Genomic DNA, 18,920 nt, shown 5'->3' on the forward strand with positions numbered 1-18,920 from the left:
GAGTAGCTTACAAGTATAAAAACAAAGGTACCAAATATTAAAACATTAAATATTAAAATTAATGGTGGTTAAATAAGTAAAAAAAACCAGAATATTGCTGAGTGGAGGTCGGACTTTGTTCTTAACCCATTAACCATTTCATGGAACACCCACGTTGGGGCCCCAAGCCAATCAGTAAAGCCACGTTTTGAGGTTCTTATGAAAGGATAAGCAGGTGGGAGTAGGGTGTTCCAGAGGAGAAAGTCACAGCAGAAAAAGGCCATAATTCCTTGACCATTGAGGTCTTCTGCTGAAATGAGTAGGGTGAGCCAATCCTATTGGGGTGAGAAAATTTCTCATTCTGCACTCATGCAATAAAAGGGTTTAAAGATCATAATCAACAACTTATATCTGAAACCAGACTGGCAAGCAGTGTAGGTCACACAAGAGTGGTGTTACATGAGCGCTACAGCACAGAAGATCTAATTCACATTAATCAACACTCTTTTGTTGACGGGAGCTGCAGCATGCCCAATCAGTTGGATTAAACTGAATGAGCATAGACTCTTACAAAACGACGGTCTTCAGGCCCCAAGCCTTGTAGAACTTTAAAGGTGACAACCAATACCTTGAACTGCACTTGAAAGCATACAAGCAACCAGTGCAGTTCACATTACTAATAGTGGTGTTACATGTGCCATGTAGCTGATACTATTTACTATATTACCCATACAGCCACATTTTGCACCAGTTGAATTTTCTGAATGCTCTTCAAGGGTAGCTCTATGTAAAGAGTGTTACAGTAATCGAGTTACAAGGGCATGGGTGGTGATGAGCAGGGCCTCTTGGTCAGGAATGTTACAACTAGTGTAGTGCCCAAAGGTGTGCAAAGGGTCTCCTAACCCTAGAGTTCCCCAACCTTTTTGACTTTGCAGACAGGTGGAGGGGGAAGCGGGGATGGTTTGGTGCATGTGGTGGGTAAGCATGTGCATGCAGCTCCATTCCTGAGAGTGGTGGGCACACATAAATGGAGCGCGTACACATTATTAATTTTATTTATTAATTGGATCTATATGCTGCCCCTCTTGGAGGACATGCACGCACTCACCACTTCTGCAGCTCGGTTTCAAAAGGCTCAAGGCCCAGTAGTGGTCACTGCTCTTCAGCAAGGAGCTATGAGTCTAGGAGGACCTCAGATTACAGACTGAGTCTGTCTGGGGTAGAGTCAGTACCTCTGGAGCTAGAAATGAAAGAATCTTGTTTCTGGAGGGTCCAAATATCCCCCAAATCTTTAGCCAGCTATTCCAATAGATATTTGTTTAGATGGTGAAAATGGTGTCCTGTGATTAAAAAAAAAGAAATTAGAAAGGTTCCCCTTGCCTGCATTTAAGTATAATGTATACACAAGATAATCAACAATTGAATGTTTGTTAAATATATGTACGTGTACATTTAGAAAGTCATTTTGTATATCTCTGGTTTGAACTAGTGAACTATACAATTTTGAGAAAATAGGAAGTGAAAGAAAGCAGGTCTTTGTGAGAAGCAGAATGACTATACGTGATGAATTGCTATTTTGGCAGAAGGGAATTGTGACAGCACAATGATTATTGCTTAACTTAGTAGAACAAATAACACATTAATTTCAGTACAGTATTTATGGATTTATTTTTTCTTTAATGTAGGTGTATGATATTTTTTGTGGCGAAGTCTCCTTAGGATACTTTATAAATTAAAATAGAGTGATATGATACAAAATATTATTGATTAAAACAGTAGCATTAATAATTAAATGTGATAGCAAAAGGTCTGATTGATAATAAAAGTTGGCAACCTTTAATTTAAAAGTGCACTGAAATATTCAGTTTTATGTAACTACTTTATAAAATCAATAAAAATTTTATTTAAAAAAAAATATTCAGTTTTTGAATATTCAGTTTTTCAGTGTTTAAAAAGTATGGAGTTACACAAATACGTATGTTCGTGCACATACCCCCACACACATTTGTTGAAGGGTATTCTACAAAGATATTCCATAAAGTTTTAAAAAAAACCATATTTTTGGTCTGCTATTCAAACAGATTGCATTGGTGAACCCTAAACAGATTTATTTATTTATTTTTAAATTAAATTAAATTAAATTAATTTTTTTAATTTAAATTGCTAAACAGATTTATATAATGCATGCAGTTTTTCAGATAACGTGATCTCAACAAGGATTTTGACTTGGCTCTGGAAACCTTTGCCACAAATGTAACTGTTATAAAATTGCCCAACCCCTGTAAGTAATATAGGAATTTCATACTATACCGTCTGAAGATTTTGAAATGTAGTTTAGTCTGGATATATCTGCCACATTAATTGCTGTAGTAGGGTCTAACCCCCCCCCCCCCCAGAAAATCTCAAATAAAGCTATCTGAACTAAGTTTTCATAAATGCCCTTAAGTTCATAATATGAGGACCCGGATAGTGGGGGCAATATGCTGACTCTGTTAAAAAGGGCTATTGCTAACATGTTGTAAGCCGCCCTGAGTCTAAGGAGAAGGGCGGCATAAAAATTAAATAAATAAATAAATAAATAAATAAATAAATAAATATTTTTGTACTGTTAACTGATGGTGCTTCCAGAATAGTTTTCTTGCACACTTTGTTTATCATACAGAACCTAGCAGTAATCAACAATTTATGTGTCATGGCAGCAAGGTGTAGTCATACATATTTTGTATCATGGCAATATTATTTCATAGTGAGTTTTTGATCATTTAATATTTTAGAGTAGACCTTGCAGAATGTTTCCCTTATATGATGCTCTAATATTATTCTCCTTTTTTCCAGTACTATGTTGGACTCATAACAATGGCACAGCTACACTCTGGTAATTGTCAAATAGTAGTAATAATAGTACGACCAATAAAAATAATAATGCTGTGAGCCGCCCTGAGACCCAGGAGAACGGCGGTATAGAAATCAATCAATCAAACAAACAAACAAATAAATAAATAATAATGAACAAAATCAGCATTAGTCAATTACAAAAGTCAGCTGTATTTAGAACAGCTTACATCCTGCAACAATGCTCTTAACACCATCAAACAACAACATCTACCTATACCAGGTCTTTGGGAAGAAAGTGGGTTGATTAAAAATGCCAAATCCAGGCTAAACATCTATCTGAGTGTGTGATCACCCATAATAATAATAATAATAAAATATTCTATGCCCTTTTCTAAGACTAGGTACAAATTAAAAGAAAATTAAAATAGTTACGAAACTGTTGCCAAAAATTAATGCAGTAAATTATTTCAGTTAAATAACAATTAATTGTTAAAATAACAACTAACCAGCAAAACCCAATTGTTATAATTAAAATAAATGAAATGCAACCAAACATATTGAAAGGAACACCCAAGATACTGCAGATGGTATACACACACTCGTAATGAATAAGAAAATAAATACTGTACTATGTTAAATACCTGGATATTATGAAGTTTGCATATTTTAATTAAATTAAAGCAAGACTGAAGCAAGCTAAAGAAATGAACATTTGATAGCAGGCAAACACAATATACCGTACTATACTAAAAATGTAGTCATCAATAACAATGAGTCTTGATATAGCATTTTTAAAAGTAAATGAAAATAAAGAATTGATAATATCATATCCTGTAATAATTATGCATATTATCAATCAGCCTATTTAGACTTTATAAAAGCAAAGCTAAAGACACACAGTCCTTTTAAAATACTCCACCAGAATTGCTTTGAATGAGTACCCTACAAATGTACTTAATAAAAAACATCCTTAGACACTCCATTGTTAATTAAATGGTAGCTTTATGTTGTTCAGTAAATATGTAAACATACAGAAGATTGACAACAAATAATGTTGTACAGTATTTCAGATCATCTTGTTTAGAGTACAGTGACAAAGAATTGTCCAGATGATAAAAATAATGTATTCGATTGTTAACATCATTTGTAAGGCAATATTTGAAGATTAATGATAACCAGCCCAAATTCAAAACAAACACAAAATGTGAAAAAAGAACATTTGTTGAATCTTTCTCCAATATTCACATAGAGCTTCATTCAAAGGTATAGAGGTGGAAAATCTAGATAAACTCAGTAGTTATGATAACAGAATTGGTTTCTATGGTGTTCAAATTGAAGTAGCCTATTTATGCCCCTGTTTTCAGAGCATTTTTTCCCAGTTTTTATAACCCAAAGGCAGGTGATATCATTGATGATTAACACTAATGCAAACAATAATATATTAAACTGTTTCTTAGCAGATACTTTGTGTGTGTATTTTGTTGCTGTATATACTTCTTAAATTTGGGGAGTAAGATCCTCACCTGGCTTTCATCATGTCTTAGCACCAGTTTATTTGTAGATATAATTAATCAATTAATCAAGGTTTCATCAGCAATAGTAAAGATAAAATTCATAGTGGAATATTATAATATCAGTAATAAGATTATTTAATTATTTAACCACATTTGTATAGCAAGCCATCTCACATAGTGACTTTGAGTGGCATACATAGTAACAATCAAAAACATTTGAAAACCATTAAAGCAACCAATTTAAATTTAAATAAAAACAAATAAAAACAATAGTAAAATAGAGGGTGCATTCCATTAACTGTCAGATAACACTCTCTAGCTTATATGACACCTGCAAGCTAGATGATAAAATCATGTTTTGAAGACCTTTCTGAGGAGCAACAGGGTAGGGACCAACTTCAACTTTGGGGAGAATGAGGTTCCACAGGGTGGGGGCCACAACAGAAAAGGCTTTGTTCCTACAGTATTTATTGCATGATGACATTCCTTAGCAACATTCCTTAGCAGACGGGCCCTGCAAGAAGCTTTTCCTGCCAGACCTGATGGGACGGATAGATGTAAGGGGGTGCCTTTAGGTCTAGGACTAGGTTAAAGTTTTACAACCACAACTAGCTAACCCTGACAAATAAAATATCTGTAACATCAATGGTGTTCAACAAAAGTGTAGACTGCAATTATTTATTCTATATATGAATATAACAAATATTTAGAGACTGTAGTTTAAAAAAACATTCCTACTCACCAATAAAAACAAATGTTTTTTCTACATAGAAACCCTATTAGAAACATCAGATCCTGACTAATGACCTAAAAATTAAAATTTAAAAATTTTCTTGTACACTGCAAAATTTGTATTTACTCGGAAGTTAAATTTCACTGAGCTCAATGAAACCTACTCCTAATAATTATTTGATTTCATTTCTCTAATGTAGATTAGTAAAATCGCTATAAAACAAATAACAGACCAAGAGCTGGTGTATCCAGTTCTTCCAGAAAGCAGAATTAATGTTTCAATTATCTATGACATGGTTTGGCTCAGATTTTGTTATTGCAATTGGCATAAAAAAGTTGAGAAAAACCATTGTTTATATTTCCAGGAATACTATGTAATTATCTTCATTTGCTGCATTTTACAAGTTAATCTTCAAAAAGATAGGCACCTTTAATTGCTACAAATGGATAGCTTATTCATAATTAAGACCACATTAAAACCATTTCGGTTTGATCATTGACTAATGTTTAGTCTTTTGTTCCAAGAATAAGTTAGCTGTACTCCAAAAGCTATATATCCATACAGTGTAATTTATTAATGCTAGTTACTAATTTTCCAGAAGTGGTTTTATGTTTAGATTCTTGCTAACTGTAAAATTGTTGTAATTAAATCCATTAAGTCAGAAAAATCATCAATGGGGGATTGGTTAAAGAGCCATAGTATGCCATTTACTGAATAATAATTCACATCTATGGATTACTGTACGTTAATTGTAGTTCATCAGGGGTAATCGGGTCAAATTTGGGATCTAAATTTTGCAGAGAAAAAAATTGAAATTGCAAAAACAATGTCAACCAACTCAGCACAAACCTTTACGGTTTTTCTTACATTTAAGGATTATCTTGGTATAAGATTAAACTTTAAAACCCACAATTTATCACATCAAATTTCACAAGTCTTATAACATATAAGTCACAGCACTTTAAAACTGAATCAGGATAATAATTTAACTAGCAATAATTATTCATAATAAGACAGATATTATAAACAATTCTTCTTTATTAAAAATACTGTAGAGTATAGTTTATAGAGCACAGTTGTATAGATTTTGGAAACGATTCAGAAGACCTTACAATACTTCTCTGCTACTATACAATAAAGTAAGTGTTCTGCCGGCGTTTTCAACCGCCCGTAATTACAGGGTAATTAGTCCAGGAAGACACACACCACATGATAAAAGGAAAACCCAAAAGTTTTTATAAACAGAAAAGCAGAAACAGCTCCCTTTTTAAATGTCAAAGGGATTTTCTGGTACACACAAGGCACAGGTTAAATGCAATCCAATTGCTCACCCAATAACTGGGTAATTGAGTCCAATTCTAAAGTCCAGAGAGTCCACACACAATCTTGAACAGCACAAAAACCATGATCTTGACGAAACAATGAATCAGATAAACTGCCATGAGACTAAAACACCAGGCTGCACTTTTATCTGCAGCACTAATTACAGCAGCCCCACCCAACCACGGGTGGCCTCATTTTCTCTTGTAATAATCCTTCAGTTGTTGTCTCCTATGCATCACTCTATGCATGCGTGGATGTGTCATTAATTCTTGCCCAGAATCCAGGGATGATACAGATGATTGATCTCCTCCTGGGCTGTCTGCCAAACTCCCCTCTTCCCTGTCACTCACGCTTCCTTGGTCAGAGGAGGCTTCGTCAGCAGATTCCATCGGGAGCAAAACAGGCCTGCGGCATGTGGATGTTTCCCCCACATCCACCTGCACATTCCTTGGTGCAGGAGCTGGGCCAGAGCTAATCACAATAGTAACTATCTTCATTTTCAAGCCTCTGTTCTTGCACAAAAACACATGGCTGCTTTTATGAGTAGGGACTGTTTATGACACTTCTAAAACATTATAGATCATTTTGAAAAGTATGAACAGTCCTAGATTTTAAATATGTGTGTGAGGGTGTGTTTTATAGTGTCTGAATGTAACTATCCCTCTTGGTTCCTTACTTTTTATAATACTCTTTGAACTTTCCAACTCCTTATCAGATCTTGTTAAAATGGAATCACATCTGTAGATATAGGGATGGAGAAATGTTATTTTACATTCAATAATTTCACTCATTTAAAATAAATGCAAGTTGCATTTAATACATGCATTTAATATCTGACTTCTATTTTATTTACAATTTTATTAAATGCATAACTCGCTTTTACATTAAGTAGTGTCTGAGACTGCTAACAAGAAAATAAATGGAATAAAATTGTACTTAAAATATTAAAAATATTAAAACTGAAATGTAAATGCCCTAAATAAAAAAGCAAATCAGTTCCTTGCCCATTGGTGTAATCCTAATTTATTTGTGAGATATATTTATTTAATTCATCTATTATGGCCACCCATAATACAAGCAAATCTGGAGAACAGAGATAAGAACATCAATATAATGACAAAATACAGAAAAGATTAAAGTAGCAATCAAGAATAACTATCAAACATAATAAATTTGGAGGCTAGTTTAGCCTTCTAACCAGGGGTCTGCACCACAACCCCCAGGCCATGTACTGTTAGCAGTCTCCGGCCCATTAGAAAAACTGGGCGGAGCAAGTAAGCGAAGCTTCACCTGTGCATGATAGATAGTTCATGAAACCACGCCCCCCTCCGGGCCATGAAAAGTATTGTTTTTTTCCACAGAACCGGTCCCTGGTGCCCAAAGGTTGGAGGCTGCTGTTCTAACCTGAATGGGAGAACAGATATGTTTACAATTGGAAGACAGTGGCCTGATTTAAAATAAATCATAATATGGTTCCCCCTTGAAACAGTATATTGAAGGACAGTAGCCATTTTAATTTACAGATTATGATTTAAGGCAATATGTAAACCCTACTTATGAATACTAACATGTGTATGTGATATATATGTGTGGTGTAAGTAGAAGCTAATTATAGTATAGCATGATTCAGAGGGCAGGGTAAGAAACTATGGAAACGAATCAAATTGATGGAAAAAAGCAACCTGGAATTAGGGAGAAACTCCTTAATGGTGAGAACAATTAACCAGTGGAGCATTTTGCAGGTGCTTCATCACTAGAGGTTGTTAAGAAGAGACTGAACCAGATATTTTACTAGAAAACCCCCAAGGTCCCTTCCAGCTCTATTCTGATTGATTGTGTGAACCCAGCCTGTGTGGATCAAATACCTACTCAGGGTCATTGATCTATGATAGTTAACTGCAATTTTGTCTTACCACTTTCCTTTTGTTGGGTAGGAATTGAAGCACAGCTTGTTCTACCAAGCTCTTATTATTTAATAATAAGTCAGAATTGGCTATTTATCCTGCTTGAAGTAATTGTCTTCCTGGTCATTGATTCGTCAGCAGGCCTTCACTCAAAAGGAGTGTTGAAAAGTACCTCAGGTTCTTTGATTGCAAAGCAACAAATATGCACTCTTGTATAACAATTCACTTGGTTCCACTACCCACTACAGGATGAGGTTGCTTTTCTCCACCTCTCTATCTCTTCTTCAAAACACTTAGCTTTCATTAGCAGATAAGCTTGGGGCCCTGAGAGCTGATAAAGATGCATAATATGACCACAGAACCTTTTTTAAAAAAAGGGGGAGGGAATACTGACTTCCTGTTTTGTCTTTGCTTCTGGCTTTTATCTCTGTTTCCTGAAGATATAATTTTTCACGTGTAGGCCATTTTATCTGCCTAGAGAAATCAGTGTGATAATTATTATAGCTGTTTATATTCTACCTGATGGCAATGTCAGCATGGCCCTTGCTAAGCTATATGACGTCATCTCCAGGTAGCAGCAAACTTATTCAGAGGGCAGTCTTGTCATGGTTGGGAACTTCAATCAAGCTTGTCTAAAGACAGTTCTCCCTAGGTTTGTGCAGTATGTGAGGTTCTCCACCAGAGGAAAAAACACTTTAGACTCTGTACTGTAACCTGAAACATACAGGTGTACAGAGCAACCCCCCCCCCCATCTGACCATCTTTCACTGCTGTTACGCCCAAAGTATATCTCTCTCTCAGGGAAAGAACTCAGCCAATTTCCAACTGGTCAGGGGATGCTCTCAGCCAGCTACAGGATTGTTTTGAAACCACTGAGTGTAGTGTACTTGAACATCAAGACCTGCATGAATACACTGATGCTGTACTCTCTTACATCAAAGTGTGTACTGACAGTGTAACAGCGTACAGTACATCAGAGTCTACGGGAATTGTAAACCCTGGATGACTGCCGTGGTACAGATGCTTCTGAAAGCCCAGGATTCTGCCTTTCAGGCAAGGGACAGTGATAAATAAAGAGAGGCGAGGGCAAATCTTAGAAGAGACATTAAGATGGCAAAACAACAAACATTTTATTTATTTTATTTATTTATTTTGTCCATCTAGCATCATCTAGCAGACAACAACCTGAAGCAAGTGTGGCAGGGACTGCAGTACCTAACTAATTATAAGGGCAACATGAGGAATGTGGTCAGTGCTGACATCTCATTGGTAGAGGAGTTGAACACCTTCCTCCGCTACAAAGAGAAAAGACCACACCCTGTAGCCTCTTTCCACCGGCCTTCTGATTTCCAGCCCACTCATCCTATATGAACACCAAGTGAGAGCTACATTGGAGGTTGTGAATCCCAGCAAAGCTGCAGATACATATGGCATGCTGGGGATAGCGGTAAAGACTTGTGTCAACCAATTAGCAGGGGTCCTGACAAGGATCTTTAACATCTCCCTGCAAACGGCCAATGTTCCATCAAAAACAGCCACTTTTGTCCCAGTCCCAAAGAAAGTAGCAATTAATTGCCTAAATGACTACAGAGCTATCGTCCTAGCCTCTGTAGTGATGAAATGCTTTGAGAGATTGATTATTCAACAGCTTAGGATATGCCTCTCACTGGACTTTGATAAACATCAGTTTGCCTGCAGGAGAAATAGGTCGACAGACAACGCCACAGCTACTTCCTTACATTCTGTAGCGAACCATCTGGAGAAACCCAGAAACTATGTCAGGATTCTTTTCATATATTATAGCTTGGCCTTCAATATCGTTTTGCCGAGCAACCTAATCGAAAAGCTGTCTGGCTTGGATTTTCCCTCTTCCATCTGCGACTGGATCAAAGACTTTCTGAGGGATCTCCCACAAACAGTGAAGGTTGGGTCTGTCATATCCACCTCCCTGAAGCTTAGTACTGGCTGCCCACAAGGCTGGATGCTCTATCCATACCTGTATTCACTGTACACACATGATTATGAATCGTCTGACCCATCCACTATGATCATTAAGCTTGCAGGTGATACCACCATACTGGGTCTTATTATAAGTGGAAACAAAACAAAGGAATGGGGGGGGGAGACTCAAAAACTATTCACATGGTGTTTAGAAAACAACCTGCAAAAGAGATTTGCAAAAGAGATTTGTATTAGACTTCCGGAAAAAGAGAGAAACCTGCACCATTTTACAACGAGGGGGGATGTGAGGAGAGAAGTTTCCCCCTTTAAATAAACTCAGTAATGTCAACCCCTAACCCCCAACATTTTTTCCTTAGACTCTCCACGATTGACCTCTCCAGGTTCCTTAGAGGTCAGTAAGGGGCGTGCATAAGTGCACCAGTGTGCCTTCCGTCCCCTGTCCAATTGTCTCTCCTTATCTCATTTATCTTTTCTTCCTTTCAAATTTGTTCACCTATACTTTTACATCTTTTCTTCTATTTGTTTCTTTAGTTATATTACTAAATATATATTCTCTTCAGTGTGTATTATGTATTGGACGAAAGAAAGAAAGAAAGAAAGAAAGAAAGAAAGAAAGAAAGAAAGAAAGAAAGAGTGAGGAAACCCCTCAGAGATGACACATGCACCGGTCAGCCCTTCTTTATTCTCCTTCCATCGGGAAGGAGTTATAGAAGCATAGGCAGCCACACAAACAGGCTGAAGAACAGTTTTTATCCATAGGCTGTCAGACTCCTGAATGAAACATAACTACTACAACAACATAGTACAAATGACTTGCGGGGCTTGCACGATATGCAACAAGTTCACATGGTTCAAATAGGATTGGGTGTTTGTTAGCAGGATTTACTGGGATGGGGATTTTCTGTCTTTCACTGTGAGTTGTATTGTGTTGGTGGGGTTTACGAAGGGAGGCTCAACCAATCTCATAGTACACATGTTGTACTCTGACAATAAAGGTTTGAATTGAATAGATTTTTCCTATCATTCTGCCCAACTTCTTGCCCAATGGCAAAACCTTACTAGTATGTTGCCAAAAATGTTCCTTTTATGCTTTAAGCTCTAGAACTATCTTGCTACAGGCTATTACAATCTGCAGGGCCGCCGATAGACCGGTATTACTGGGAGTGGCATCAGGGGCCCGGCCAAATTGAAAAATGGGGGGGGGCCACCGCCCGCCAAAAACTCCCCAACCCAGATTGCGACGAACTCTGCCTCTGCGGAGCTTCTCCTCCGACAGCAGCCCGCACCTTCTTCCCACCCCCGCAAGGAAAGAAGGCAGGGAGGCCGGCAGACAGGCAGGGAGCTCCAATGGCCGCCGCGGAAAGAGGAGTCACCGCAGGGGTGTCTCGGCCCTCCGGAAGCCAAGCCGCGCTGCTGGGGAAGTGGAATTGGGGAAGCCAGGAGAGGGCTGAGCCCGGGCGGCTTCTCTGCCGGTCTTGTGTCCCCCCCGAGGATTGCGAGGGCAAGAGAGCCGCGCCTTTCGGCCTCCGGAGGTACTGGGCCAGGGGTTCGGGGGGCCGTGAACACCGCCCGCCGCCCGGAGCCAATGGCTTCTTTTGGGCGGGTGCCGGCTTACTCGCTTGCATTCCTGCTGCTGGCGCTGGGAGCAGGTAAGCGCGAGGGGGAGGCAAGTGGAGATCCAGGTCCATCTTTTCATGCATCCGCTCACTGAGCCTTTCTTTGGAGTTTTCTTTCTTTCTTTTTTTCTTTCTTTTGTTCTCTTGTTCTCTCTTTCTCTCTTTCTCTCTTGCTCTTTCATTCTTTTTTTCTTTCTCTTGCTTTCTTTCTTTCTCTTTCTTTCTCTCCTTCCTTCCCTCCTTCCATTTCTTTCATTCCCCATCTCTATTTTTATTTCTCTTTCATTCTCTTTCTTTCTTTCCTTCTTTCTTTCTTTTGTTTTTTTCTTTCTTTCTTTCTTTCTGTCTTTCTCTTTCATTCTTTTTTCTTTCTTTTTCTTTCTTTCTTTCTGTTGCTTTCTCTCCTTCCTTCCCTCCTTCCATTTCTTTCATTCCCCCTCTCTATTTTTATTTCTCTTTCATTCTCTTTCTTTCTTTTCTCTTTCTTTCTTTTCTCTTTCCTTCTTTCCTTCTGTCTTTCTTTCGTTTCTTTTTCTTTCTCTCTCTCTTTCTCTCTTGCTCTTTCATTCTTTTTTCTTTCTCTTGCTTTCTCTCCTTCCTTCCCTCCTTCCATTTCTTTCATTCCCCCTCTCTCTTTTTATTTCTCTTTCATTCTCTTTCTTTCTTTCTCTTTCTTGCTTTCTTTCTTGCTCTTTTTCTTTCTCTCTTTTACCTTCCCTTCCTCTATTTCTTCTTTTCTTTCTCCTTCCTACCTTCTTCCCTCCCTCCCTTCCTTCAGTCCTTCCTCTCTTACTCTCCCCTTTCATAAGTTTCCTTGCTTCCTTCCTCTGTTCCTGTCCCTTCCCCCTTTCTTTCTTTCTTTCTTTCTTTCTTTCCTTCCTTCCTTCCTTCCTTCCTTCTTTCCTTCCTTCCTTTCCTCCCTCCATTTCTTGCTTTCCTTCTCCTTCCTCCCTTCTTTCCTCCCTCACTCCCTTCTTTCACTCCTTCCTCTCTTACTCTACCCTTTCACACCTTTCCTTGCTTACTTTGCACCCTTCCTCTGTTCCTGTCCCTTCCCTCTTTCCTTCCTTCCTTCCCACCCTCCGTCCATTCATTCACCCATTCCTCTCTTGATCGCCCCTTTTACCATTCCTTCCTTCCTTCCTTCCTTCCTTCCTTCCTTCCTTCCTTCCTTCTTCCTTCCTTCATAGCTCGCCCTCGCCTTTCTTCCCTTCCTTCCAGATGGGAGTGCCCCCTCAAGACACCTGCCCGACTGCTGGTACCCTGCTTTTTCTCTCCCCTCGTCCTTTCCAGCTCCTCGCCAGTGGCTGCCAGGTGTGGGATCCCCCTCCCCTCTCCCCTCGCTAGAAAGCACATGGTTTTGTCAACAAGGCCTCTTCCAAGAAGGGAGAAGTGCCAAGGAGCCGTAAATAAGCCATGCTCCGCCTGACCAATGCCAGGAGGCTCTTTCTTTCCCTCGCCGCTCCCGCTTCTTTCTTTCTCCTGGATGAGTCCACACAATCGGCTTAACCCAGTTCCTGAAATAGCCTATGGCAGTGCTTCCCAACCTTGACAACTTGAAGATATCTGAACTTCAACTCCCAGAATTCCCCAGCCAGGGAGTTGAAGTCCAGATATCTTCAAGTTGCCAAGGTTGGGAAACACTGGCCTATGGGACCGCCTCGCTTGGCGTGAATGATCCCCGGGGGATGGAGTGGCTTGGCGACTTAAAATAGTTTTAAAATGGCGGGGGGGGGGGGCAGACACTTAGGCTGTATGGGGCCCCAAAATTCCTGATGGCGGCCCTGACAATCTGATATGAAGTTTCTCATGAAAAATGCTGACTCAGATTTGATTCTTTCTAGGTCCAAGGAGCTGTCAAAGTTGTAGTAAATCTATGTTTTTTTAACTTTGAAAAAGTTTTGGAATCAGTCTAAAATTTAACTTATTCACATTTGATTGATCTTGATTGTAGTGAGTGCTAAAATTTACTTTCACAAAGATACATGTAAATAAAAGAAAGTTTACTGTGTTTTTATCTAAAACCTTCACTATGAGCTTTCATTCAAAATATTGGTTTTCAAGGAAAATGCGAGGAAACAGTAGTGCTTTTGTTATTTTACATCCATCCTCTCACAAACACCAGAACTTTAACCTCTCAGTAGCCATTGCAGCAACTGAAATATAAGTGTTATGCTGGTAGACCTACTCACCTAGTTAGATGCATTTTGGACCAGTTAAGTTTCCCAAGCTATCTTTAAAAGCAACCTAACATAGGTGGGTAGTTGTGATGATGATAGATTAAAATATACATTCTCTATTTTGTAATGGTGATCAAAACACACAATTATATCCTGTGCCTCTTAATAGTTCTAGGGTGCAGAAGTGGGTTATTCCCGGTTTGGACCGGTTCACCTGAACCAGTAGCAACCTGCTAGTGATGTCATGATGATGTCACAGAACCAGTTCTGTCAGTGCCGGTTCATGGACGCCACCATCATTTTGGTGAATTTTTTTTAAAATGGGGTGGGTTTCCTGGGGATTTTTCTTCTGCGTATGTGCAGAAACCAGGTTTCTGGCACTGCGCATGCATTGCCATCTTGTATTCGGCTTTTGGGAAGGAGATTGTTTTGGGATTTTTTGGTACTGCACATGTGTTTGAAGTGCGGCCACGCGGTGCTGCCATATGGCACAGCAGGAAGCAAACTGGCTGCTGGGTAAGCTAGAGCCCACCAGTTAGGGTAGTATCCATGGTTGCCACTACCCCTCTTAAGTTGCTTGTACAGTAATAGCTGTTCTTTGCTATTTTGCCTTCTGAGGATTTTTTTTTTTTTGTAAATAACTCAAAGTGGTAAGCACTTTCAATCAGTAACAAGCTACATGCTTTGTTTTTTCCCCACAATTTGTTTCTGTGCAGTTAACTGTTTGGATCGGCATGTGCAACATACACCAGACAAGGTAGCTTTGATTTGGGAAAAAGATGAGCCCGGTACTGAAGAAAAAATAACTTACAGGTATGACATGTTCCTCTTACTTGGTTTCAAAATTATCTGTGCAGAATTTGGAAAAGTCATAGAGCATTACTTGCTTTTGTATGAAATCTGTGATAACGCTATTCTTAGAAAAGACATCACAGAAAAGAAAATATTTATTTCATCAGAATAGTTTTGGATGATTAAAAATAAAAGAGCCCACTGGATGTGCCAAAGATTAGATTAGATTTATTGGATTTATATGCCGCCCCTCTCCGCAAACTCGGGGCGGCTCACAACAAAGTAAAAACAATACATAATAACAAATCCAATACCCACCAATACAATTACAATGTTAAGCTAAAAATTCATAAAAAACAACCCCAGAATATTAAAAAACAAGCACACAATCAATCTAACACCAGAACAACATGGGCAAGGGGGAGATGTTTCAGTTCCCCCATGCCTGACGGCAGAGATGGCTTTTAAGGAGTTTGCGAAAGGCAAGGAGGGTGGGGGCAATCCTAATCTCAGGGGGGAGCTGGTTCCAGAGGGTCGGAGCCGCCACAGAGAAGGCTCTTCCCCTGGGGCCCGCCAACCGACATTGTTTAGTTGACGGGACCCGGACCCAATCGGTCGCTGGGATTCGTGTAGCAGAAGGCGGTCTCGGAGATATTCTGGTCCAATGCCATGAAGGGCTTTATAGGTCATAACCAACACTTTGAATTGTGACCGGAAATTGATTGGCAACCAATGCAGACTGCGGAGTGTTGGAGTGATATGGGCGTACTTAGAGAAGCCCATAATTGCTCTCGCAGCTGCATTCTGCACGATCTGAAGTTTCCGAACACTTTTCAAAGGTAGCCCCATGTAGAGAGCATTACAGTAGTCGAGCCTTTCGGGATTAATAGTGGCAAATTAAAAGTTCTGAAAAGCCCACAAGTAGGATGTCCCTGTGATAACAACCCTCAGTAATTAGAATTGACAGCGAGACATAAATTGATTTGGAAATGACTTCACATCCATTAATATGGGTGGACTTCAGGTTATGATAGCAATTGCGACCAGAGTTATCATGTATAAGCAGTGGGTTTGTAAACTGCAGTATAATCTGACTCCATCGCATTAGTCCCAGTTATAGATTTGGTAGTCAGTTTCAGTTTGCTTATCTTGCAGAATTCTACTAACTCCCTTTTAGAGAGTCACAGTTGTTATGACAAATCACTGTGAGTATTACAAGACAAGGTAGTGATTCTTATTGTAATTAAATTGTTTTTACTACATGGTGTTCCAGGTGAGAATTATATTTATATTGCATAGTTATTTGAGCCTTATGAATAAGCAGTTTAGTCTGTTATGTATAATTCCATCATCTTCAATTTATATGGCCACCCATTTCACTTAAGAACTTTTGATGGCAGAATGTGAAGATGATAATCTAAAGTAAGAACGGAAAATAAGAACGGAAAAAAATAAAACAATAAAATGGTTTGTATTTCTTTTTCACCTATTGCTAATCTTTTGCCTCTTTCACAAGCATCTGATGAAATGGTAAGTTTGTGTTTGACTTCCACTACTTCAGGTTGTTAAGAAGCACTGTGTATGTGTGTATATATACATACTGTACACACATAGTACATATTTACTGGGTATGTTTGTACTGCATACTGATGCGCTATTAATTTAACTGTAGTTTATTAAAATATCATAATTGTGTGATTTTATACATAGGTCTAACTATAAGGTTACTATTTTGGCTATATTCACATAAGATATTGACCCACAGTTAATATCAGGTCTTTCCTTGAATTGAATCCTTAGTATTCACATAATTTTCTTTACAAGAGTGCATAAGTGGTTTGCTATTGCTTTCTTCAGAGATTTTTATTTTATTTTCCAAACCTAGGATGTACCTGGTGTTTTATTCAAGTAATAATCTGAAGCACACCGTCACCTAGTTAGCTAAGTTAAACAAATTATAATTTACTTGGTTTCAAGAAGCCAAATGTTATGAATTTACTGGAAGCTAAAGCATGGAACCTACAAAACTTCAATTATTTTTGTTTCATAGTAATAATAATAATAAATTTATTGTCATTGTCAAAACAACGAATTGTCATTGGCAACGAAAGTCATGTGACACCCAGAGACCAGTCCCACCATACATAAAATTTAAAAATAGAATAAAAAATAGAATAAAAAATAGAATAAAATGTCCCACCCACTACAAATTCCCCACCCTGAACCACTCAACCATCTACATGACAAACCGAGTAATATTGTCCAACAGTTCACTGATGGTGACCCTTTAGTTCGTTGTTAAGTGCAAGTATAGCTCTGGGATAAAAACTATTCAGGAAACATGTGGTCCGAGTTCTAGTTGTTCTGTATCTTCTGCCAGAAGGCAACAGTTCAAAGAGATTGTAAGCAGGATGAAAAGAGTCTTTGAGAATAGTATGCACCTTCCTAGAACAGCGAGATGTGAAGATGTCATCCAGGGCGAGTAGCTGGAGCCCAATGATGTTCTGGGCAGTTTTAATAATTCTCTGTAGAGCTTTTTTGTTCCCCAAAGAGCTGCTCCCATACCAAGCTAGAATGCCGTATGTCAGGACACTCTCAATGGTGCTGCAATAGTAGGACAACAGTAGATGCTGAGATAAATTTAGTTGTATGTTCTGATCTGTGTTTCTTTTTTAATGACATTCGTAGTTGAGAATTACATTCTTGTGAGCACATTCCACTAAGCCATTATTTGCTTAACTAAGCTTATAAAATAAACTACAGTGAAATGGATTCATTCAATATGCTAAGTCATGAGTTGCTACATATTGTATAAACACCAGAATGACTAAATTCACAAGATATAGTAAACCAATATTAAACAAACCACATTGTTGTTTAGTATGTTGTGTGAATTCATCTATCTCCTCATTTTGATGTTCCATTTGATTGCTGCCAGATTATTCTGAATTCATTGAACAAAACTAAAAGCTATACAAATCAGCTAAGCCTTTTCAATCTAGTTTACTTTGGATATGTTGGAGTACAATTAAAATTTCCAACTTTTATGTTGGCTGGTAATTCTGAGAGTTATGAATCAAATTCTGCTGGAGTCACAAGTTTGGGAAAAAGTTATTTATGTTGTTTGGCTGGTATACACAGTTCACCAACAGCATGAAGATTCTTTTGTTTTATTATGGCACTGTACCTTATTTGCAGAAAATTTGGCATGTTGAAGGTTAATACAGTATATGTTTTTTGTTCACCTAAAAACAGTGACCACTACAATTGAAGTGAATTTTTTGAAGTAGTCTCCAGAAAAGGATAGAGTGGTATGATCAACAAAGGTTCACAAATAATCAAACACTATTAGCATTTAGGCCCATATACATTATATGCAATTTTAATAAAAAAGAATTAGCATTCTAACAACATTTCTCTGTTATGTTGAGCATAAGTATATTGCATTTAAGTATAATACATTGTTTGAAAAGAATATTTGATTTGCAGAGTAAAATGTACTCACATGAAGTGTGACATTCATGTTATAAAATTGGCAAATGAATAAATACTGTATGAAGGCATTTGTGCTGTTAACATTCTTCTGTTTAAGAACTATTAGCAGAAGAGGGCTGTTAACATTTTTAGAGTATTAGCATTCCTCTCTCCTCTTGCAAGGATAAATGGAAAAAGTTATGCAATGTAGTCATGAGGAGAGATAAAATTATATATATATATATTTAAATTAGTAGGCCTCTGGCTGCTCATGAATTGGCTCCTCTATTCAGATTTCTAGATAATGGCGAATGAGTGAATTGCATTTCATCTTTAGCCTGCCTGCATGTGCCTTGAACTGAAAGCCACAGGTATTTTTACAATGAAGTAATGCAAAATGTTAGCTTTGGATATAATTTTAACTTGTGTGCATATAAGGGACACAACACACTTTTCTTAACTGTGCACAATTGGGTCAGGAAGGGGCAGTTTGCCTTCTTCATAATTATAATAGCCTGGGTGTCAAACTCGACTGCGTCATGTGAGGTATTGCGATGTTTTTTGCCTTTGTGTAGTGGAGGTGTTTGTTTGTTTGTTTGTTTATTTAT

At 38.2% G+C, this 18,920-nt stretch overlaps 1 protein-coding gene across 3 annotated transcripts in view; it reads left to right on the top strand.

Annotated features, from left to right (window-relative positions):
* ACSS1 (acyl-CoA synthetase short chain family member 1) overlaps nt 1-18,920 on the top strand; it is a 50,114-nt gene that overhangs the window by 1,926 nt on the left and 29,268 nt on the right. For 2 of the 3 annotated variants that reach the window (XM_070734713.1, XM_070734710.1), the window contains exon 2: nt 14,763-14,859. In XM_070734713.1, the coding sequence (XP_070590814.1) occupies nt 14,763-14,859 (97 nt within the window). Of the gene's footprint in view, nt 1-2,828; nt 2,855-14,762; nt 14,860-18,920 lie in introns of those variants that run through there. The other variant, XM_070734711.1, reaches the window with a different exon arrangement.

The sequence above is a fragment of the Erythrolamprus reginae genome, chromosome 1, assembly GCF_031021105.1.
Source record: "Erythrolamprus reginae isolate rEryReg1 chromosome 1, rEryReg1.hap1, whole genome shotgun sequence".
Taxonomy (NCBI): Eukaryota; Metazoa; Chordata; class Lepidosauria; order Squamata; family Dipsadidae; genus Erythrolamprus; species Erythrolamprus reginae.